Here is a 24858-nt window from a genome sequence, read left to right on the forward strand (position 1 = left end):
GGTGTACGTACACGGTGTTTAAACCTAAGTTTGCATATCGTTCGCTTGGGTTCGGTGTTCGATGCAAACCTGTACACAAAGGCAAAGCATGTTTGAGGTTGAACGCGTGCACGAAATTTTGTACACGGGTGCAAACTTGTCGATGTTAATGGGAAGACTGCTGTAGAGTAAGTGGGTCAATTCCACGCAAAGTGATCAAAAAAGATGCAAACTTGAAATCGACCTTCACGGATTTGAACCAAATTTGGTGGAATCGTTCATCTAGGGCCAATATATAAAAGCCCTATTTTTGTGCCAATTGAACCACCCCTCGGGTCATGAGAGCACCCCCCGTTTTGACAAATTGCCAAAATCCTTGATTTTCTTTTGATCATATCTCCGGTTCTATTGACTCTAGAATCAAACCGCTAGATGGCTTTTGAAGAAAATTATTCAAGGAGTCTAGAAAAAATATAAATTTTTGGCGGCAGTGCTGCCAACTATGCGATTATTTCAGTTAAATATTAAAAATTATTTTTCTCTCAATACATATACGGCTCAGATGGATGCTTTCCATCTTCCGCTGCAAGGCTTGCTGCACCTTCCGGTCACGCAAAATCGTCGCATGACCGGAACCCAGTTTGCAATCGATGCTTCCACCTTTCTCCAGGAGCGTCAGGATCTTGTGTGTGGGAGCTAGGCTGTAGGCAGCCGACGCAAAACGCGCCACGATGACGGACCTTTTCGCTCCGGGGTGGAGCCGACGATAATTACAAACTATCGCTGCTTTTGCCATGGCTTCCGTAAATGAACTGGTAATATCAGTCTGATAGAGCTGTCAATTTATTTCTGTATATAACCTACTTATATGTATTGACCCATCACCTTTTTCTTTAATGTCAAGGAAAAAATTGACATTCGAATATTTTTTGATGGACACAATGGTCAATTTAGCGGAAAGTTAAAGCATCTTACCAGCGACTCACCACGGTATTGTCAGCCTTTTTCTGCATTACGACGGTTCGATTTTTTGAACGTATATGGTTCAATCGAATCCGACTCCCGTGTAAGTCTGCTGTCGTTATTGAGAATGCAAATCACATTCGAAAAAGCAATCTATCGTGATGGAGAATAAGCCGATACGATATTTCTATTCTATTCTATTCCATTTTAACCCTTACACAGCCAGTGAAAAGCATCCTGGAAAACACTGAAGTTATACTTGAGTGTTTTTCTTGTCAACATTAATATTTAAAGCATATTATAATTAGGTTCTTTACTGACACAGTAAACCTCACTTTTCTTGACAGTTCACTTGTACTGTTTGCATGGACTTAGAAAAATTTTGTGGACGCCTAGATTCGTTCAAAGCAAATCGCAAAGAATTTTTCTAAGTCTATGTAAACAGTACAAGCGAACTGTCACAAATGAACATCGAGTTCATTTGTGACGTCAGTGTAAAGTATTCAATTAGAAGAAGAACTCCTGAGCTCCTGGCAACAATTTCGTGAAGTTTTATTAGGTTTTCCACCAACCGACCCAACCCCACCCCACTCAGACGTCCAAAAAGTTGTTGCAAAACCGTTCAACACGGGTCCAACGATGGACGTTTGTTGAACGGTTATTTGCACGTTGTCCAAATTGGTCCAACGAACGTCCTTCATTGGACGATTTTGAAACCAACCGTTCTTAGAGGGACAAAATGAGCCGGGTGAACTTCGTTTGACAATTGAATATTTCACGTTGACGTCACAAATGAACTAAGTGTTCATTTTTGACAGTTCGCTTGTACTGTTTACATGGACTTAGAAAAATTCTTTACAAGTTTCTTCGAGCGAATCTAGTCGTCCACAAATTTTTCTAAGTCCATGTAAACAGTACAAGCGAACTGTCAAGAAAAGTGAGGCTAACTGTGCCAGTAAAGAACCTAATACTCGGTGGTTCATTTACATGAGAGTTACCTGAGTTCGAATGGAACAGAAGATCATCCGTTGCACTCGAACTCACGAAATTGACGAAGTAAACAAACCACCGAGAATTAGGTTCTTTCAGGTATCTGCTATGCCGCCATGATTTCCAAGCCAACATCCAAAACGTCGCGTTAAGGTCAATCCACAATAAACATAATCGATTTCTTTCGACACAATTGTGTGATAGTCGAATTCGTTTATTTTGTTAGTGCACCATGGTGTAAAGTTTTTGTTATTCACCGACATGTCCAAAACAACACATTTCTTCAATTAGCGGTCCAATATTTTCACATTTTAACAAATGTCTGAAAATTGAGTCATGCCGCACCGTATCTGGCTAGTGAAAATCGAGCTTCAAGCAAAACGAGTAGAACAAATTGAACTGTCAGTGGGGCCCATAATTCGTGTGCCCGCTGAGATGTTGACTTATGTCAGTTTAATACAAATGGGATAGGGGTGCCATATACGTGGGTTCTTTATTGAAACAGTTGGCCTCACTTTTCTTGACAGTTCGATTGTACTGTTTACATGGACTTAAAATAATTTGTAGACTAGATTCGCTCGAAGCAAATCGTAAAGAATTTTTCTAAGTCCATGTAAACAGTACAAGCGAACTGTCAAAAATGAACACTCAGTTCATTTGTGACGTCACCGTAAAGTATTCAATATATCGCAAGTGTTAAAACGATCAGGCCTACTGCGCAGAGTTGGGTTTGAAGATGTTTCATAGACAAGCGCTATTGAGCCATTATTAAAGTTTTCAATTAAAAACCGATTTAATCCACCTATCAGTGAGATGAGACATTTCTTACACATATCACTGTAGTATTATTCATTAGTTTGCTGAATACACGCAAAATTGGCAAGCAACGAGATGTGAGATAAGCACAGTTTCGAGTCCTGCACGAATAACACTTCGAATAAACTGAATAAATTGAAGAAAAATAATAAAACAAATAAAAATTTAAAATAATCATGAAGCAAAAAAAAAGTTTTTCATGAAATGGATAGAATGATTAATATAAATTAAATTAATAAAATAAATCAAAATAGCTTAAACGAAACTTAGACAATATTAAAAAAGTTATGAAATTAGGAGAGTAAATTAAATTGTTTCAAGCTAACAAACTGCCGTCAAATAATAAAAAGAACTAACTAAGCCGAAATGAAGAAACCGAATAAAATATATAAAGTGGGAAAAACTAACAATTTAATTTAAATTAAATGAATTAATAATATGAATAAAACCAATAAAAAATTATTGAAATAATGAGATAAATAATATGAATAATATAGATAAAATTAACCATGTCATACCTAATATTTTCTAGGACATGTATGTTTCCAAAACTATTTTTCTTAAAAGTGTTAGAGTAAAGAAACACAAAAACTTGTTTTGATCAAAATAGATGCTATTATCTAGCAGTGTGAGAAGCTGCTCAATTTTTACATACCGATCCTTAATACACATCTCCTGCAAAGTTTTCAATAGTTCGATTGGGCAAAAGAGATAGCCGAAAGCAGTCTACATTGATAAAATTTATCAGTTTTCAGCAATATAACGAAGATATATGAAAATATAATTTTTCACCGATAACTGAAAATGTCTCTGGCAGCAATGCTCCAGTGAAATCCAATCAGAACAATTGAAATAACTTCAGTTCTGCGGATATTTCTTTTAACTATTAGCGCTCAAATAAACGGTGATAGTCACAATTATTAACTGTTTAAAAAACGTGGTTGTTCATAAATAACAGGGTATGCAGAGGGTTAATAAAATCAATAAAATGAGTAGAATGAATAAAATAAACAAAACGAAGAAAGTGATAAAATGAATAAAAACCTGTTTTAATCCACCTAGAGGTGCAATTGTGCCTTTCTCATTTCTACAAACTATGATTTAATAGCTGGTTCGTACAATATAACATTATGGAAATGTCTTTCATTCTTATTACACTTGGTAAGTATATATAAGAGCACCTTTTTGCATTCATCGCGGTATCGGTTTGATTCGGAGTTTTCTATGTGATCGCATTCCACAACCCGTAACTCCGGAATTAGAATCGGGATTTGCTGCGTGATCGTACGTATCACCTTGTAATTCTGGGACCAGAACTCGGATCCACACAAAATTCAACAGCAGCTGATGGACCTTTCATTTAAAATCAAGTTCAGAAAATTCCGAGAAACTGATGTGGACAAATCAACAAATTTTGTTTTGTAACCATACTCTGTAACTCGTAATCCGGAACAAGATGTCGGTTGAAAATGAAATTCAATAGCAACCTATGGGAATATTATACCTTTCATTTGAATCTTAGTTTGTAAAAATCGGTTCAGCCATCTCCGAGAAACCGATGTGGACATTTTGTTAACAAATCCGCACATACACACACATACATACATACATAATACATTCATACATACATACACACATACATACACACAGATATTTTGCGATCTCGGCGAACTGAGTCGAATGTTATATGAGTCTCGGCCCTCCGGGCCTCGGTTAGAGTCGGTTTTTGGAACGATTGCATAACCTTTCTATATGAGAATGGCAAAAGAATAATATTTAATTAGCTTAATCAGCATGAGTTCAATGTTATCTTCATGTGATTATATTTTAAAAAGTGTTGGTGGAATGAGTTTGAAAGTGGAGGGAATGGGGGGTTAGTAGAGTGGGAGTGGAGGATGCGTCAGAAATCCTTCATCTTATTTCGGTATACGGGGTGGATGAAGGAAATGCGGGCGTGAGGGTGGTCCAAGGGGAGGGGAGTGATGAAGGAGGGAGGTGTAAGGGCACGGCGGGGGTGGGGGGCGACGACGGAATACTCAACTGCATATTTTGCCTTCCATTTGAGACTTGGTTTGAGAAAATCGGTTCAGTCATCACCGAAGAACCGATGTGACTTTATTTGTGGAATATGCCCGGAATTCCGGAATCGTCGATAGTGGACAATATATTCAAAGAATGTTTGATTGGCAATCAGTGATCTAGATATGCGATTAGAAGTAATTTGGTGACCATTTCAATAGTTTTTAGCCTCTGAGGTATTACGATTGTACCAATTTATATGGGAAATTCCAGTGTATGCTTACTAACACCCCTGTGACTTCGGAAGCGAGAGTTAGAACCGAATGAAATTCAGCAGCAGTCAATGGTATTACTGTATCTTTCATTTGAAATCAAGTTTGTAAAAATCGGTAGAGAATTCGTTGGGGAATGGGTGTGATATTAGCTTAGGAACTTGGCGGGTTCCCCGGGGGCGTCATGAACCGTCATAGGTGGCCAATGTGGTCAAAGCTGCTTTGATTGATCATTAGTGATCCAGACCCGCAAACTAGAGTAATGTTACATCAATTTTAATCTGTTTTACATCATTTGAACATCATGGTGGTACCAGTTTATATGGGAATTTGCTGTGTGACCGCACTCTTCAACCCGTAACTCCGGAACCGGAAGTCGGATCAACTAAAAATTCAATAGCAGCTTATGGGAGCGTTATACCTTTCAGATGAAACTAAGTTTGCGACAATCGGTTCAGCCATCTCTGAGAAAATTGTGTGAGTTTAAATGACACACACCCATACACACACACACACATACATACACACACAGACATTTGCCGATCTCGACGAACTGAATCGAATGGTGTATGACACTCGGCCCTCCGGGCCTCGGTTAAAAACTCAATTTTTACAGTGATTGCATAGCCTTTCTTTATATGAGAAAGGCAAAAAAGATCCAATATTTCAAAATTGTTGAAAAATAGTTTTTTAATCTACAGGAGTGGAGTTGGAACAAAATAAGCTGCTCTACTCGAACCTTTTAACCGAAGTTCGTTCGCTGCGAAATGTTCAAATTGTTTTACCGCTTCTTATATCTCTATTTCAGCCACGAAAAAAAATTCCTAGTAGAAAGAACGGAAGGAAGGAACTGTCTTACAAAGATTTCTTTGTTCTCTTATCAGGTTTCAGTTTGGTTGATTGACTGAATCAATTGTGCTACCAAATCCTATCTACTTGTACGATGTTCGTTCATCACAAAATAGCTGGTTTCATGTTACACATTCTTAGCGTCTCAAGCAAAATAAAAAAGTAAACCCAAATGCCGGCACGCTGTCATATCAGTGGTGATTTCGAATAATCGACACGCGGCTGTGATATGAGCTCTGACCATAGGAGTTCCGTTTCCGGACCGGGAATTGTGGTTTTGCATTCCATCTGGATTTGGCTTTATTTGTTTATTCAAGAGAATCTACCGGATGATGGCATATAAAGCTAACAAACATATATCTTATAAATTAATTATAATTGTTGTCACCGATATCCGTTCTGTTACAGTAGTCCAGTTACACAATTCTTAGTCGGATTCGCTCTCGCTCTCCGACTGGAAGTCGCCCACATTGATGCTGAATTTGTACTCCTGATCGCAGCCCAAGTACGAATCGCTCATATAGTAAAGGGTGTACTCGTGATGACCTGGAGCGGGAGCCACAAAGTCGAGTTTAACCTTAGCCTTCTGCTGCAGCGTCAGCCGTTTGATCGAGAGTAGTGAGTTTGTGTTCGGGTCACCGATAACCACCCACCAGCCTTCCTCGCGTTTCTGAAATAGATAAATTAGTTTGAAATGCGAATAAAGTTGAAGCTTTCAATCAAATGGTACAATGAGCTTAATGGAAAGTTCGAGTATTTAGTCACGTTCAGGATAGAAGTGAGTGCTAGTAAAACGGATCGCCTTCATTCCACTTGTATACTAAAAACCAACCATTCGAAAGTTAATTAACTATTGAACGTAAATATTATTGAACCGAACAAAATAAGTCTCACGAGCAGTCGTCGCCAACAACGTGAATATTGAAAATATGAACAAGTTTCATTATACCATCCACGTTGATAATGTGGTTCTGAACATCCGGGACTCTCAAGCGAAACGAAGGAAGAAATGTTTACATTTCTAGTGTTTACAAACAGCTACCCAACGTAAGATTACAGATTGATTTGACTGTCAGCAATAACAGGCCCCTATAATGAACGAAAGCTGCTACCATTAATTAATAGTAAGTACACGCTCACCAGTTGTTTGCTCGAACCATGGCGCCAAACACCAGTGGAAACTTACCTGCGGAAAGAACGGAGCAATTACTGGCCCAGTGACATCATCCTCGCGTTCCAAATTAACCACCACGTTCACGGACGATCCAGAGTGGATTCGATCCTTGTCGACAACCTCGAAGGTCATTTCGATGTTAGGATAGCGATTGCAGAAACGTGCCACGTCGGACATTTGCTGATCACTCAGCTGCAGCAGCCGGATACGATCATCGTCGTCCAGTTCCATGATATCGAACACGGTCTCGATCTTCTTATCCTGACAGCGCTTGACGATGTCGGTATTGAAGTGGGGCAACTGTTTCAGGTAGGAGTCCTTACTCCACATGGCCTGGGTAACCATTTGGGCCAGTTCCATGGCAGCGACGGCCGGTGAAAGCCAACCGTTTGAACTGAGTACGTCCACGCAGGCCTGGATGAGACGAATCGCCTTGCCAAGGAATTGTTCGGTGTCACCCTGCAGCTCGGCCCCGAGCTGCAATCGGGACAGGTGCGCTTGCAGGAGCAGGTTGGTTTTGATGTGCGGGTCGTTGTACCTGGAAGCAGGGGAGAGAGGGATCAGTGATCGATGTTAGTTGCGGCGTGTAGAAATGGGCATTTATAGTAAATAGGAAAATCATTTAACCTAACCAGCCTAATTATACCCATCTGCTGAAAATGCCTTCACTCTTCTCTCCTAACTGATTTCCTTGTATCACCTGGAACGTCCAGTAAAACTTTGTGGTGTACAAAGCAATAGTAAAATTCCCCTAATTTCTTTTTAAATTTTATTTCTATCTCATCTTTGGCTGAAATGCAAAATAAAAACATTGAAAGTATTAAGCAAAATTCTAGCAAACGGATACTCACTTCGGTGCCACTCCGTTGGGTCCGGTCAGCTTGTTCGGCAATCGCTGGGCCAAACTCTTCAGTATGTTGTCTTCGTGATGCCGAACAACCACATCTTCATACTCGGCAGCAGACGAAATAATCTCCAGCAAGCCTCGAATCTTGGTCTTACTGTTCAACGACAAACTGAACAGTTCAATCGTGGTATAGTTGATGTAGTAATAGGCGGCAATCATTCCCAGATTTAGCGGTAAAGTATCCATCTCATCCTCAACGCTGATACACTTGGATTGCTCTAGATCGGACAGCGTTGTCTCAACAAGTTCCGAGAGATGATCGGACAGATGACGATGGGTCACACCCTGCAGGTTGTAGTAGTTCGGATTTTGAGTCAAACGCCGGTAAAGGAATGTCCACGTTAGATAATCGACGGCGTCCTGTTTGTTTTCAATCGTTTTGGTGACAATTTCGGCGTTGAAATGATCGTGCAAGCGATGATCCAGATGACTTTCCACGGGTAAACTTTCATTTAAAAACTTTTTGAAAAAGTCCTTCTTAGAACTCTGACACATCAGAACGCACTTGGCATCGTCATCTTCCAATGGGCGGTTAGCTCTTCCTACCATCTGCATGACATCGGTGATTGGATAATCGTCGTAGGAATGACTTTTACCGTTGTAGAACTGTGTATCCATTATTATTACCAAGTAAGCGGTGATGTTTAGCCCCCAGCAGAGATCCCGTGTGACAACAGCTATTTGTACTGCTCCGGAATCAAACAGTTGTTCGACAATTCGATGATCCGAGGCAGTCAATCCTTCATGGATGTAAGCGACACCTTGGGATAGTGTTTCCTTCAGAGTCTTATCGGACATTCGATCCAAGAACGGTTTGATGTCCTCTTCTTCGGCGTGGAAGAATCGGTTCGGTTGGGCCTCCGCAGCGCAATACGTTAGGATGTCGATAGCTGTCAAACGCGCTAGCTTTCTAGAAGACACAAATACAATAACCGGTTTGTGCGGGCTGAATTTTGTGACCGCGTTGTAGACCGATTTCGACATGGCAGCTATTCTTGACGCGTTGTGTGTTATGTTGAATCCTTGAACGTGAAGTTCCAGCGGAATCGGACGAACACTAGGATGGAAGTTGAAGGTAGCATTCGCGTTACATCCTAACCACTGGGCGACGTCTCTGGCGTCTGATAGCGAAGCTGACAAAGCTATTATTCGAATCTGTTTCTCGATTTGTGAGGAAATGTAACGCATACGGGAACAGACGACTTCCAGAACGGGACCTTCTTCACCTCCAATCAGCTGCAACTCATCCACGATGAAAAGTTGAATGTTTTGAACGTTCTTTCTTTGTTTCCAGCGGCGTGATAAGATGTCCCACTTATCGGCAGTCGTCACGATTATCTGACCCTTGGCGATTAGCTTCAAATCTGTTCCGGTTTCACCGGTTAGTTTGACGACCTTGCAACCTAGATTTTCCTTCTCCAACTGTTGTCCGAATTTCTGATGCCAATCCATGAATATCAGTTCGGCGAGAGAATCTCTGGAAACCAAGTATACAACTCTTCCGTGAGGGTTTTGTTTCAACATTCGCAGGACAGCAAACTCCGCGATGGTTGTCTTTCCCGACCCGGTGGGAGCTCCAACGAACACATTGTCCTCGCTATTGTAGACCGCATTGAATACCTGCGTTTGGATCGGGTTGAACTGGGGGAACCGATAAAGCTGTTCGAATCGTGGCTCTCGGAAAGCACTGATCGGAAGGGCCTGTAAATCCAGGAGTTCCGTTGGTGGTAGATTTTTCTCCGGCAAAATCAGATGACGAAATGAGACGGGTAGTTGCGTTTCTGAGCCGATCCAACGGTCGGAAACGATGCGTAGGAAATATTGGGGCGGCAGCGGTTCGAAAACCGGAACGAAGAATTTGACCAAGTGGTCGTCTTGACAGTACTTGTACTTCAGGAGAAAGTATTCGTGGTGAAGGATCACTTCGGAATCGACATCTTCAACCAGGATCCAGAACGCTTCCGATTGTCCGTGGATTTTTTCGTCCCACTGAAAATCGGGAGTTATTGTCAGCTCCACTCTCAGCGTAGATCGTGTGATCGGTTGGATGTGCGTGGACAGTTCTAGTTTTGGGAACTGATGCACGTACTTGTAGATCGTCTTGCCCAGCTTTGGAACACGGATCAGTTCGCCGATCTCGTTTGCCTCCAGATCGTACAGCCGTTCCCAGGGGAAGTTTTTCTTCTCGATCTTCTTGACGACTTCTTCGGGCATTTTGCGGAACTGTCTGAGCGGAGACATACTCTGCCACATTCGGCGATCGATCATTTTGCACAAAGTCAAACATTTGTCCGCTAGTTGGGCCCACTCTCGGTGGAGGACAATTTCGAAGATCGCTCTTAGTAAACGGGATGCAGACTGCGTTACGTAAACCATGTCGGCCATCAGTGCAAAGCCTTCCAGCTTCAGTTGCGAAATGTAGGCCTGCAGCAGAACGTTCACCTTGGCACTCGCTTCTTCCATGCTTTCCTTAATCGGAATGGGGACACGTTCCATCAGCTTCTGTAGCTCTAATTTTTCTTCCTCGCGAACTGTGATGTTTCGAAACTCTCCGGAAAGTGAGAACACACGGAACAGCTCGATCTCGCTGAGCGTCGGTTTCAGCAACTGATTGTAGGTCAACATTGTCTCGTGGGTGCAGTAGTAGTGGGAAGCGATCCTTCCGATTTCCGTTACCTGGAAGTGTCCGCTTTTGCGGTCATATTTTATCAAACCACTTTTCTCCAGGTGAAGAGCGGCTGTATGAACCAGATCAGCGCGAAAATGTTCCAGCAACGGATCCTCCTTGATTGCATCGTAGGAAACTCCGTATAGTGTCGGTTGGCGTAGCATTCGAATGTACAGATAGGTGTATCCGAGCCAGGTGACAGCGTCTTTAACATTTTGAATCGTTCCAAGGACAATCTCGGCGTTCAACATATCGGGCATTTTGGAGATTAGTTGCGATTCGATTGGTAGCTGTTGGTTCAACAGCGATAGATAGAACTGAAGCTCGCTGTGGTTGGTAATTAGGATTCCCTCGCCCTTTGTGTCGTACTGAGGACGACCGGCACGTCCTAACATTTGCAAGACGTCCAGGGCGCCAAGTTCAACCCAGCGACCTTTTTCCGGGTTGTAGACTTGTGTACCTTTGATGATGACGGTGTGTGCGGGTAAGTTGACACCCCACGCTAGGGTAGCCGTAGAAACCAGCACCTGTATGTGACGATCGGCAAAGAGATCTTCTACCAGAGTTCTGTCCACGCGAGTCATACCTGCATGATGGATGGCAAAGCCGTACGGAAGCAAGTCTTTCAATTCTGCATTTTTAACCTGTTCGGCTTCGGATCGAAGGACCTCCATGCTAGCAGAACCCTCACGTAAGAAGTTTCCCAGGGTGTCCTTCTCCAGACACATGTCCCGGATTGCGCGAGCAGTTTTGCCAGTTTCCTTTCGCGAGTGAACAAACACTAAAACTTGATTTTTTCCAGCATGTTCCATAACCTTCTCGTAGACAATGTCGTTCATAACCTGGAACCGCTTGAGGGCCTTTTTCTCCGTTACTCCGATATACTGCTGTTCCAAAGCAACCGGACGGTAGCTGTTGTCAAAATAGAACAACCCAGTTTCCGGCCGAACTCTCAAAAATGTCGCAACATCCTGATAATTCGGAAGCGTCGCAGACAATCCCACCAAACGCACATCTTCCTGGGTAGTCTCAATGTTTCGAATTGTTCTAGCAACCAACGACTCCAGTACTGGACCTCGCTCATCATGCAACAGATGAATTTCATCGATGATCACTAGGCGCACCAACTGGGTATAGGTCTTTTCACCTCCTTTCCTCGTGATAATATCCCACTTCTCTGGGGTGCAGACAATCACCTGCGTAGCAGCTATCTGTTCCCGACTGAGCTGGTGATCCCCGGTCAATTCAGACACGGTCAAATTATACGTAGCCAAACGCTTGCCAAAATTACCAACCATTTCCTGTACCAGCGAGCGCATTGGAGCAATGTAAATGATCTTGAACTCGTCCACGTTAATCGTACCATCATCGTTGATATGCTTTCCGATTTCCCTCATCATCGTCAACAATGCCACATTGGTTTTACCGGCACCAGTAGGGGCACACAGCAACAGATTTTCATCGCTATCGAGAGCTGTTTTGTACAACCGACTCTGAATCCGGTTGAGCGTCTTAAACCCAGCAAACACCGGCTGCACGTACTTCGGCAGCTTTTCAATCGTCATCAGCTCCTCATTTTCTTCAAACGCTTTCGGTTTCAAAGCCGGCACGTGAACCTCTTCATAACCCTTACGTTGCTTCCTAAAACTTCCATCCGGTAGCTGACAACGCTTGTTTGCCATCAGATGAGAGCCCTGCGTGAACGCCAATTCATCCAACTCCAGCAGATTTCTATTCCCCGGAATCTGACCGCCTATTCCCTCCATATTATCATCATCCTGTTCCTTTCTCCTTCGCTGCATTTTCGATTTTTCGCTGTCGTAGTCGTCCATCTCCTGCTTACCGGTGTCCAACTGGCGCAAAATCCTTGACAAATACCCATCTGTCTTCATTTTCTCGCGAATCTTCACCCGCTCGCTTTCGCTCTGCGACGACGCCAACATCGTGCAGTACAGAACCATCTGCCGGTTTTTCTTCAACAGTTTGATGAAATCGAAACAATCATAGCCGAGAAGTAGAACCAACTGATTCTCACACTCTCGATCATCTCCGGCATCCTTCAACACTCCCAGCACTTCACCAGCCTTCGCTTGGGACATCATCGAATCGTTGTAATACTTCCGCAGGCAACGCTGCAACCAGTGAGCGTCAATATCACGCGGATCTAGTGCTTTCTCCTTTTTGCCTTCCTCGTTGCCGCCGAGCTAGAATTGGACACAAAAATATATACTAAATTGACGTTTTGTTAATCCTACAAAACTCACATTCTCCGCGTGCAGCATCCCATCATCCCTAGCTTCCTCCCCCTCATCCTGCGCATCTTCATCCCGAATTTCTCCGTACTTGTCTTCGTCACTTTCCTCCTCCGACTCTTCAAACTGCACGTTTATCCCGTACGTATCATCGATCTGCTCCTCCGCCGTCACACCCATCGCACCAGCCGCATCCGACCCGAAATCGGTAATCTTCTTACCAAGATTCACCAACAGCGCAAACCGCTCGTCAGTTACCGTTCCCAGCAACCCGTCAATTTCCCGCTTCCTCTCACGGTCCTTCATCTTATCGTTTTTCATCACCGCCAAAATCTCATCCGCCGCACCACACAGTATATCCCTCGGCTGATCGCCGATCGCTTCCTGAATAAAACTCAACAGCACTTCGTACGTTTGCCGAGTTTCCTGCGTCTTGGGCCGGTACACGATACCAACCATCTCATCGATACCTTCCGACAGCAGAGTGGCACCTTTCATACTGTTAAAATCGTACTGCGCTTCGTCGCGCTTTTGACGCCTAAAACAACATAAAATTATCATTAAAATTCAAATTTTAAAAAATATACAAGCACACATACTTTGCCTTCCGCTCCTCCGTTTTCTCCGGTTTGGTACGCTGAGCCCGGTCACCCATACGGGTTCCCTCGAGCTTCCCAACCAGAGACAGCACCTCTCCGGTAGCTTCATCTCGCCGCGGACGTTCGATCAACCGTACATCAGCTTGCAGGACAAGATTCGAGTTCTGTTGGAAACAATAGTAAACAAAACGTTTTCATACCGTCGTCACATTAGATACCCCATTTTAGAATGACTAGTGTGTGCGCGACTGAGTTCGAAACCGAACACTGGCTTTTTCGTAGTAAATAACAACTTACCGCTTTGTACTCGTACTGCAGCTGACGTGCCGCGGCATCAGCCATAGTTTCAAGTTGATTTTAGCAGGTTTTCGCAGAAATATTCCAGAAAATCGAAGAATTTCTTTCACATAAAAAAAATTACACGATATCGTCCGGCTTGTTTTCACCTGTTTTGACAGCAATCATTACTGTGAAGCATTTTTAATTAATGTGGGACTCACTCTCTACCGGGCCTTTTTCGTCAAAATGAAGAACTGTCAAACATTGTTTATTGTGGGTTGTTGATTCGTTCGGTGTAGTGAAATACGTCGCGAAGATTTCGATTTTGTGTAGCAGTGCGCAAACGTTTCCGGGATGAGTGTTGTGCAGTCTAACATTTCCACCACGATCCGGAGTTTCAACATATCGGACGATATTCGAATCGAGGTTAAAAAGTTCCGAACAGATGCTGGAATCGAGGAGATTGATATAGAGGACGACGAGGATGATATTTGTAAGAGGGCGTATGATGATTTATCGCAGCAAGAGTATAATATATTATAAGGGCGTAATCCTTATTCCAGGGTTGCAACGGTCGCTCGGATTGGGTGGTTTTTGCGGATTTGGCGCGTTTTATTGCACAATTCACACCAAATCGAACTGCACATTTTAAAAGTGTGATGAATCAATGTCCTAACAGAATTTTGACATTGAAAAGTGTCAAAAGCAGACTTCTTATTCTTGACTAATTTCGCGTTAAATCGTATTCAGAGCCCACTCTCAGATTTCAATGAAACTTTCTGTACATGAAAACTGCCAAAAAAAGCCACTTTGAATACAGTTTTGACCCGTTTTTATAAACTCCCGGTTTCATGCACCCCCGTTTCTATGCACCCCCGATTTTATGAACTTTTTGTACCCGATTTTATCAACCTGCCGTTAATTCATTCTTTTATGCCAGCAATTCAGGCCCACAGTCTAACATTTATATTCAATCGTGGTAGTTGGTCCTGCACTGTTCGTTAGTAGTCAAAATGTAGGATAGTTTACCCAATTTTGATGCTATTTAAGGTAATTGATGAACTAGAATCGCATTTCCCTCAAATTTTCAAAAAAAAGCGAAGTTGCCATGATAAACTAACTTTCACATATTATCCGTGGAAAACATAACAATTGAAAGTGACGTCGTATGCAATACGAATTGAATACTTAATATTGTTTTTTATGTTGTGAGCATGCCTAACTGCAAACAAAATTTATTTTTGCGAACTGTCTATAAACACCGGTCCGGAAGATACAATTTAGCGCATAGTAGTCTCTAAGATTGTGATATCTGTTCTCTACTGTATCTACCCCTTTAAAACAATCTCCTGCCAGCGCACTTGAATCTTCACTAAACAATCTTTGAATTGAATCAGCTAATAAGATTCCTGTTCTCGTTTGTTATCTTCTATGTCATCGAAGCGTATTAATCTATTCACTTGTAAGTAGGAACACACCAACCTGTCAGAACCAATGAGAACGGGCGAAGCCTGTCGAAAGCCACAGAACCAGGCTCAAACCGCCTATCTCTATAAAAATACGTGTGCCTGATTCAAACTCTTTGAAATCTGATACGAAATATTGTTTCATGACGAAAAATTCTTCGTATAACTTTCCCACTAATAAAATAACCAAAAAAGTAAATAGTAAGTTTGTGGAAAGAGAAAGTTTCATTGACTTAGACATGGATACGATATTAATAACTAGAATAGTGAGATCGATTCTGTAAAACTATTCATCACTGTCGTTGCTTACAAAAACTTAAAACATGGCAAATACATCCTTTTCCGATTTTAGTAAAACTAAAAGTCGCCCGCTCAACAAGAAAGCTATCAGCATACACGTTCGTAAACAAAATGAATAGACAGCATCGTGGATCGTGGCTAGACCAACAGACTCAGAATTTTCTGATTTCTATCAAATTTTACCACTGAAATTTTTTCGTCAAATATTTTGTAAATTAAATTTTTCCCGATGATGAACTGGACTAATTACATTAGAAACGTTGGATATGAACGTAATTTTAGAATGTAAAGCTTTAATTGATGTAGCGTTTCTCTCCAGATCGCTAATTTAATTTTCAACTTCAATCGCGTTGTCATTTTTGGAACATGGGCGTAGAATAGTTGTGAACTACCAACGCCCTGTGTCTAATTAATTAAAGAATAAATTCTGCATTGCACTTTTAAGAAGATTACTATTAAATTTCGTTGGCATTGAGTCTATCTGCAAAATTTCAGATCGATCCTATGCTTGGAAGTTGGATTAGACAACTGTCGGGCGGTTCGGTTAAATACACCTTTTTGCACTGATAGGGCATTAGGTTTGATTTTTCTACCAACTAACAACTTGAGATAGTTCTCTGGTTGCTTCTAATTATGTAGGATGATAAAATGAAGATAAAAAAATTCCCGATTTTATCAACTTTCCCGTTTTATCAACCAAAATTGATCAGCTGGTTGATAAAAACGGGTCATTACTGTACTTTATGTTTTTTTTTTTTTTCAAAAAATGATCGACTGTCTTTTGAAAAGGGTTATTTTTTTACCATTTGTTTTTTCAATTTTTAGGCTAAAAATGACAAATCCTACAAAAACTGGAGTGATTTTCACAAAACGTCAATTTTTTGAATAAAAATATTGAAGAAATTCTTCATCGATTCTCAAAAAACCCATCTTTGATTTGGATGCTATTTTGTACCAAGATAGGTAATTATTAGACTACCCAGAAAAGTAATGAATTTTTGAAAACTCAATCGGCCCACCCCTGATTCGACTCGTAGTCCCACTAGGAGTTCTTGCACCAAATTTGAAACAAATCGGACAAGTCTAGCTACCGGACCAACATGCCTGAAGTTTGTATGAGATTTTTCGACAATTTACATGGAGAAAGTCCACTAACTCGCATTTTTGCCGCTAGGTGGCACTGTATGCATCGTATTATCACTGTAAGTGAAAATAAGAAAGATAATTTAATTGTCTACAACTTTGTGGAAGACTGCTAGTCAATCCGGCTTTGTTAAAAGAAGTTATTAAAATTTTAACGAAATGATGTCTGAGTCAGTTTTCCATGGGGCCTAGCAGTGCATGGTTGTGTATCAGTACTCGATTCCCACGAACTATACATTTTTGTGAAATAATCTCTAGGCTTAGCTCAATAGTATGTTCAGAAGAATTATGCCACATAGTACGAGTTATGTTTTGGTTGAAAAGTTTTAGTTCCAAATGTGACCGCATAGAGGGCGTCAACACTAACTTTTCATAGAAGAGAGTTAGAATATCGAGATGTTCGGGAGAATTATTGCAAAATGCCTCTTCTACAACTTTGTGGAAGACACCTAACTTCTATCTTTCTCCGTTGAAAAGTTAGTGTTGGCGCCCTCTATGCGGTACAATGTGGAACTAAAATTTTCTAACCAAAACATGACTCCTATTATTTACTACAATTCTTCTGAACATACTATTGAGCTAAATCTAACAGTTATTTTACAAAAATGTTTAGGTCGTGCGAATCGAGTACTGATACACAACCATGCTCTGCTAGCCCGGATAGAATTTTACAATAGCATTTACCCTACAAACAATCATAAAACAATAAATATTATAGTTATTACTGTTTACACATTGTTGGATGCAAAGTTCTCACAGTAGATTTACAATAAAATTTCATGTAACAATAAATTTCACTGTTCAGCAAAAAATTGATACAGTGCATTCACATTAAATTTTACTGTTTTCGAGAAAAAAATGTATGGAGAAAAATAGATTTTTTTAATGTTAAGATACATAACCACCACCCTTTTTCACTGTAAAAGTCTATTTTACATTGAAATTTACTGTAAAAACGTTAAAGTTTATTGTTTTTGTATTGTAGCATAACACTAAAACTTACTGTAAATTATTGTAAAATTACTGTACTGTCACAGTGAAAATCATGGTTATGTTACTGTACATTTCTATTCGGGAGGCCCCATGGAAAACTGACTTAGACATCACTTCGCTAAAAGTTTAATAACTTCTTTTAACAAAGCCGGATTCACTAGCAGTCTTCGACAAAGTTGTAGGCAATTAAATTATCTTTCTTATTTTCACTTACTGTGATAATGCGATGCCAACAGTGCCACCTAGCGGTGAAACTGTGAGCTAGTGGCTTTTCTCCATGTAAAATGTCGAAAAATCTTATGCAAATTTCAGGCACGTTGGTCCGGTAGCTAGGCTTGCCCGATTTGCTTCAAATTTGGAACAAGTACTCCTGGTGGGACTAGAATTCGAGTCAGGGGTGGGCGATAGGGGTCATTTTTTTCCTGTCACTCTAGTAATTATCTTCCCTACTTACCGTCAAAAATTCAAGGGCACTCAAGGAAAAAAAGTTATTTGAAAAAAACCCTTGTCCAAACTGAATATTTTTTCAGTATATTTTTATCGAAAACTAAACCAATGAAAGTTATAATCATCTCAGAATCCAATAAAACTCAGTTTGTGAGAAGATATTGTCTAATTTTAATTTAGCAACTAAGTATATTTTTATTAATCAATACCATTGAAAAGAGTTTATGTCATTAAACAAATATTCCATTATTCTTTATTTTCTTGTTTAGTTCTGGGGAAGGATCAGGAAAAGAAAAAACCACCACAACATTATGTATTGAATTTTACATTATTATTTATTTATTTTTATGTATAACATGTTATATTATTTCTATACAAGGATAATATTTTTGGTTCATCTTCTGAATTAGAATACCTGAACTGATACAATAAATTCACGTTAAATTTTACTTCTTTCGAGAAAATAATGTATGGAGAAAAATCGATTTTTTTTAATGTTAAGATACATAACCACCCCCCGTTTAAACTGTAAAAGTCGAGTTTACATTGAAATTTACTGTAGAAAGGTTACAGATTAACGTTTTTGTATTGTAGCATAACAGAACTTACTCTAAATTATTGTAAAATTACTGTACTGTCACTGTGAAAATCTTGGTTTTGTTACTGTTTATTTCTATTCGGGTGATACTTTTTGCATGTATCAGGCAACTAGCAGTTGAGAGATTGGATTCTGAGATTATTATGAGTTTTATTGGTCAATTTTTCTATGAAAATAGACAGGAAAAAATTCAGTTTGGACAACGAAGATTTTTTTCCTTGAAAGTGCCCAATTTGAATTTTTAAGTTAGGTAGGGAAAATAATTACCTATCTTGGAACAAAATATCACAGACAGAGAAAGAAGGACCGGAACGGTGAGAATGGAGAAACGGCGAAAATTCACCTTTTTGTTGGAAACACTGAGAAAAGATATGTCCTCAAGCAGGAATCAAACCTGTGATCTCCCAGTCTCTAGTTTGGTGCGTTAACCAACAGTATCGTGATCACCGCCACATCCTCCAATAGCTCCTAATTGACCTATCGACCACCAATGTCTCCTATAAGCAGATCGGCACCTCTCCCTCTCATCGATCGGGCCAAATCTCTTTCGTTATCTATTTTTTGTTCCAGTGGACTGCGCTCAGGCTTGAGATATTTATTATCACTGTTTGCCCCCTTAGCTAACTCAGTTCGCAACCAGACTGGCAGTGGGCAGAGCTGTGGAGATGCATGTTGATGTCTGCCCTCAAAGCCTATCGGCAGATGCTAACGACAAATCCAGTCGTTGATGGTATTTATATATCCCTTGTTTTGACATGAGTCTGTTTTTTCTTTTTTCAAGAATTTTTATGAACGTGTCCATGAGAATGAAGAAACGGTGAAAATTCACCATTTTACTGGAAACACTCAGAACAGATATGTCCTCAAGCCTCGATGAGAGGGAGAAGTGACGATTACAGACACTTTATATAACAGACTAGCGGAGAGAAAAACAGTAAAACTAGCAACCATGAATGTAAACTGGCATCACGGAAGCTCCCATAAGCTTTGTATGGGCTTCCTCTTGCATTTCCCCTCAAAACTATCATGCTCGTTTGGCTGCACTTTTGGACAGTCCGTTTGGCTGCAATTTTTTAAAACATCGCTAGTCTGTGTATAAAGTGTCTGTAGTGACGATCTGCTTATAGGAGACATTGGAGCTCGATAAGTCAATTAGGAGGTATTGGAGGCTGTGGCGATGATCACGATACTGTTAGAAATATGTGATGACATCATCACAGTTCCTCGATGGCGGAGTGGTTAACGCACCCAACTAGAGACTGGGAGATCACAGGTTCGATTTCTGCTTGAGTACATATCTTTTCTCATTGTTTCCAATAAAAAGGTGAATTTTCACCGTTTCTCCATTCTTACCGTTACAATATATTGGTGCATCCAATGTTCTGCTTTATTTGGATTCAACAACGAAGCTCAGAATGCACTATTTTTTACCGGTGAAGTAATTCTAGTAGTCGGTTATAGGAGCGTTCGACAACAATCTGCTCACAAAATGTAAATTTTGAAATCCTGTGCAAACTTTTAACATAGGTGGTGTTTCCTCGTATTGCTATGCATCATCGCTAAGGTATTGAAAATAGCCAAAACCACCGTCTGTGCAGTTCTGAACCATTTCAAGGAATGTATGTTTCCCGGAAGAAGTAATAAGGGCGTGATTATGGTCAACAAACTCAGTGCTGTACTGTTCGAAATATGTGCATTCGGAAAGATTTCAGAGTTGAATCATAAAGCAGAACAATACGGCCTGATCCATCTCTGATCCAAATCAAACAGATGCATCCGTATGGACGATGAATCCTGTTTCAAATTGGATTTCGAACAGCTTCCGGGACAGAAGTTTAATGTCAGGGGTCGCTGAGATACCCTCAAGAAATAGAAATTTGTTTTTGCCGGTAACTTGCTGATCAGGCAGGGAATCTGCGGTTGTGGCCGGAAGTCTTCGATTTTCAACCAAGCAGAGTTAGAAATTGGCACTAGTTTTCCGAAAAGCCTTTTTCTTACATAGCAGGCATATCGTCCATATGTCTGTTAAGGCAAGGAAAATTTTAAAACTCTGCAACCAACAATAAAGTCGATGAAACAAAGTCAATAAAATTTTCATTTTATTTTTTTATATTGATGTCGCACTTCACCCGGCGCACACTTTCTTCAGTTGCAACAATCTGTCAACCGACCAGAGCAATTTCAATACTTAGACAAATTTTCTGGCGGATGAAGTGGACTTGGTTTTTTTGCGTTTTTCTAACATGGCGGTTTTATGTTTATCTTAAGCTTAAAATTGTTTTTTTAAACAGTTCGCGTGTTTTCGCTTGTATTTTGTTTGTCTAGTGCACTTCATTTAGCCAAAGAATGTGAGAAATTGTGGAATCGTGTGTATGTATAGTAGAAGGGCAAGTAGCGCATTCGAGTTGGCAAATAGCCCCCCGTTAGCCAGCAAATTGCCCTTTTTGACTGGGTAACTCCAATTGTTTGCTGAGACCCAGGTAAAAAGGGCAAGTTGCTTGCGTAAACAAGTCCATAGGTTTGTTCCAGTACCAGGAGAAACTGGAAGTACTCCGGAGCAAACAGGGAGAAAAACGTTCCTGTATTATCTTCTTTTCTTTTTGTTCTTCTGGTAGCAAATCGGAGTGAAAAGGAGCAAACATTTTTGGCTCCGGAGCAACAGGGAGTGACTTCCGTGTACTGGAACAAACCTCATTTCATCCGCCAGAAAATTTGTCTGAGTATTGAAATTGCCTTTAAATCGCATTCGCGAATTGCATTTGTTCCTAGGATCAATTAGCACAGGCGAGTTGAGTCAAACGTTTAAATCGCCTGACCATGTTCGTCCGCATTTTGTTTTGACTGGGGACTCGGGAAATAGTTCGCTGAAAATCAGAAAAGAAATGGCACTTTTCCAAAATATCAGCATAAACATTTACTACACTACTCGGCTGTGCGGGAAATTGTCGATCTCAACTAAGTGTGCAGGTTTACGCGAATAACCTAAAATTCGAATGCATATCAATGTGTACAATTTAAGGGCGGGAAGTTCGATTTTTCTAATGGCGTTTTTGCTTGAACCCCAAAACTGAGTCAGGTTCTAACCCCAACGGCTGGCAGTTCATACATTTTGACAGCAGTTGGGGTTAGAAACTGACTCAGTTTCGCTTCAAGCAAAAAGAAATTTTAAGTAAATTAACTCCACTTGCACGTTCCCCACGTTGTTTGGAGAGTAGTTACTGTTATTCAAAACCTTTTATGATTGTTTTTTATAAAAATTTCCAATCGGGTTCTTTTATATTTTATTTTTAGTTGTCGTACTGCAGCTGTAGAGTTCAGCTCTCGAAACGACTCCCCGTTACAATCACTCGTTGGAATTATAGACGAGACGGGAAATGTCACCCTCTAAAACACTGCTTAAGGCCAATTGCAGCTGGCCGTGATTCTGATTGTGATATTGAGTGTACGGTTCAGATGTTTGGGCATAGGAACTTCACCATCGCGTGGAAATGAGCGTTTATTTGCTTACGCTTGAGACCGCGTTGATCAGATAATAAGCGCTATAGCGTTCACTAAATCATCGGGGAGATTTTGTGCTTGCGAAATCTTGGGTGTAGTTGTGCGCGAATGATCGCGATTGCATATTCGTCTTTGTGTAGCGTCACAAATGGCTCGAACGTTTGTATGTAGCCTCGGATCGAGTGGGCGTTTGTTTGTCGCGTGTGCTACACACTCAATTCGGCTCGGCAATTTCCAAGAAGCAGTGTAGTCAGCAAATTTAGCAACTGATATCTCAGTAAAGTGAGTTGTATTTGCTGATTTTTTGTGAAATATTTTCCGAATCTCAGCCATGAAACGTAACTTTTACTGAGATCCCAGCAAAAAAAGATAGGTGGGTAATGCCTAGGACATAACCGGAGTGTCGTGACTACACATTTGACTTGTAATTCAAATAACGGCCTAGGATAAAGTAAGCATGTAAATTCGCAACAGAGCGTTTTGTTTATTTCTTCCGCACATTCGTTTTCGTTTTGAGATTGTGAACGACATTAGGAGCTTTGATATTGAACTTATTGCTGGGGAAACGAAAATACACTAGTAATTAGCGACACGAATGCCACCGCCGTGGTAAAGTGTCGTTAATAAACTAATAATAATAATAATAACTAGTAATTATATTTATTTTGTCGCATGGATTTACAAGCTAGCGATAGTATTGGAAAACTGAAGCATGATAGGTATGCTTATTTCCCGTGTTTACTTCCTCTAGTTGTGTTTTAAAATGCACATTGCATTAATTTCATTTTAAGACAATTACAGAGTGTAAATAAAAACGAGATTTAATATTCAAATTCGGTCATACAAAAACGGAAGACTCTACTTCTGCTACTCTTCTTCGAATTTAAAGAATATGGGGATTTGGCTTTATTATTATGTTTAGTTTGTTTAACTAAGGAGGCAATGAAAAGAGGTAGGGCTTCCTTTGAAATTCATTGAATAGATATAAAAATGTTAGGCCCTGCATTCTACAGAACACACCACATGAACTTTGCATGAACAAGAAAATGTTCTGAGATATCCGCATTCCATTAATCTTACTTGTATAGTTATATTCAACTCCAAACAATAATTATTCCTAACATTTTACAGCCGTGATTCGAAAAATCCACAAAACCTTCGCCGATCCGAATGAAACCGAGTTCGATCCGGAAACGCTCAAATCCATCATAGGCCGCCTGGATGGCATCGAAAAAAGGTTGGAAAATATCATCTACATGAACGCGCAGGCGGACAGCCTGAATGCGGTGCAGATGAATGGTCTGCTGAATCGGCAATTCATTGCCGGTTCGCCAGGGGGTGCTGCGTTAGCGATAGCGCAACCTCAATCACCGCAGATGGCGGTGGAACCGATGGTACAGGACGACATGATTGACGACATACGGATCGGCATGAGCCTAGATGAGAACGAACTGATGGGAGAGTTTGTCGAGCATGACGAGCTGAAGTTGGTAGAGTTTCCTATCAACCGGATTGATGATTTGAGAGAGTTGGAAGAATCGATCACCAGCGATCAGGAGTCGTTTGTTTCTTTTGTAAGGAAAACAGGGTATTAAATGATTTATGTGGAATAAATTGATTTTACAATTATAGGCTAACTTTTTGGGAGTAACCGTTCAAAAGCACACTCGTAATCTGGAACCGATACTAAAGGATTTTGTTACGGAGAGTCTTATAAACGAGCTTGGGTTTAGTGATGCGGAAATCAATATGATGTCCTTCTACATCTTCAATCAGCTTTTGTATGGTGAGTAGCAACGCTGATGGCGAAGTGAGACCCTGGTCACACAAGACAGGCGGATTCTTAATACCAGGACAATTGTTCAAGAAATGGGGTTAATGCCTTTGTCGATATGTAGTACCATTGCCTTGCTTAAGTTGCGTTTTCAATGAATTCATCGAAATATTAAATTTATTTAATATGATTACCGTTTTCAGATATCTGGAAGACGGAATATTCGACTATGAACGATTATCGGAATCAACTGAGGAAAATTGCCTCCAAAATTCAAAACCGAAATAGAGCTTCGAAAAATAGAAGGCAATAAATTATCTGATTGTAGGTTTTAATACGTAGTTGATTTTCAGTTGAGGTTAGTTTTTTTATTATCAGGGTAATACCTGTTGTTGATCCAAGATGTTCGGTATTTTGGTTTTCTCTGTTAGGAGTTTTCCGGGTTAGTGTTAATCGTTCACCGTTACTGAATAGTGTCGTGACACTAAACAACTGGAAGTTGTGCGTGTTTATACAACAAATTTAGCGGGGCGATTAGACACCAACCAAGTCTTGTCTTTTGTGTTTTTGAAATAAACTGGCCAACATAAGCAGCGATCACCGCTTGTTGTATTGAAAATGTGAAAATTAACTATAAGTGTACACTAAGAGTGACAAGAAAAAAATTACCCCCGTCGGCTTACCCCTGAGTCGGTTCTTAGTCCCAACAGGAGTGGTTATTCCAAATTTGAAGCAATCCGATGCATATAGTTGACCCTAGTGGTGAAAATGCGAGCTAGTGACTTTTCTATATGTCAATTGTCTAAAAATCCCATACAAACCAGGCACGTTACTCTATTAGCTAGACTGGTCCAATTTGCTTCGAATATGGA

General features: G+C 40.6%; 2 protein-coding genes across 2 annotated transcripts; one reads left to right on the top strand and one right to left on the bottom strand.

Moving 5' to 3' along the window:
- Positions 1-6157: 6157 nt before the first annotated feature.
- Positions 6158-13936, bottom strand: LOC131685386 (U5 small nuclear ribonucleoprotein 200 kDa helicase). The gene is made up of 6 exons (XM_058969083.1): positions 13786-13936; positions 13489-13652; positions 12902-13427; positions 7914-12841; positions 7075-7600; positions 6158-6558 (listed from the first exon to the last, which is right to left on the bottom strand). Exons 1-6 carry the CDS (start codon positions 13828-13830, stop codon positions 6316-6318), a joined length of 6432 nt encoding a protein of 2143 aa, XP_058825066.1. The 5' UTR covers positions 13831-13936; the 3' UTR covers positions 6158-6315.
- Positions 13937-14023: 87 nt separating this feature from the next.
- LOC131685399 (uncharacterized) lies at positions 14024-24583 on the top strand. Its single transcript, XM_058969101.1, has 4 exons — positions 14024-14260; positions 23344-23786; positions 23845-23998; positions 24190-24583. Exons 1-4 carry the CDS (start codon positions 14122-14124, stop codon positions 24297-24299), a joined length of 846 nt encoding a protein of 281 aa, XP_058825084.1. The 5' UTR covers positions 14024-14121; the 3' UTR covers positions 24300-24583.
- The last annotated feature ends 275 nt before the right edge of the window (positions 24584-24858 follow it).

Source organism: Topomyia yanbarensis, chromosome 2 (genome assembly GCF_030247195.1).
Source record: "Topomyia yanbarensis strain Yona2022 chromosome 2, ASM3024719v1, whole genome shotgun sequence".
Taxonomy (NCBI): domain Eukaryota; kingdom Metazoa; phylum Arthropoda; class Insecta; order Diptera; family Culicidae; genus Topomyia; species Topomyia yanbarensis.

Coding starts and splice junctions, on each gene's coding strand:
- LOC131685386 (XM_058969083.1), bottom strand. CDS start 13,830: ATGGCTGATGCCGCGGCACGTCAGCTGCAGTACGAGTACAAAGCG. Junction 13,653..13,785: donor TGCAGTACGAGTACAAAGCG/GTAAGTTGTTAT, acceptor TGTTTCCAACAG/AACTCGAATCTTGTCCTGCA. Junction 7,601..7,913: donor CCCAACGGAGTGGCACCGAA/GTGAGTATCCGT, acceptor CCCTGCTTCCAG/GTACAACGACCCGCACATCA.
- LOC131685399 (XM_058969101.1), top strand. CDS start 14,122: ATGAGTGTTGTGCAGTCTAACATTTCCACCACGATCCGGAGTTTCAAC. Junction 14,261..23,343: donor GGACGACGAGGATGATATTT/GTAAGAGGGCGT, acceptor AACATTTTACAG/CCGTGATTCGAAAAATCCAC. Junction 23,787..23,844: donor AGGAGTCGTTTGTTTCTTTT/GTAAGGAAAACA, acceptor TTACAATTATAG/GCTAACTTTTTGGGAGTAAC.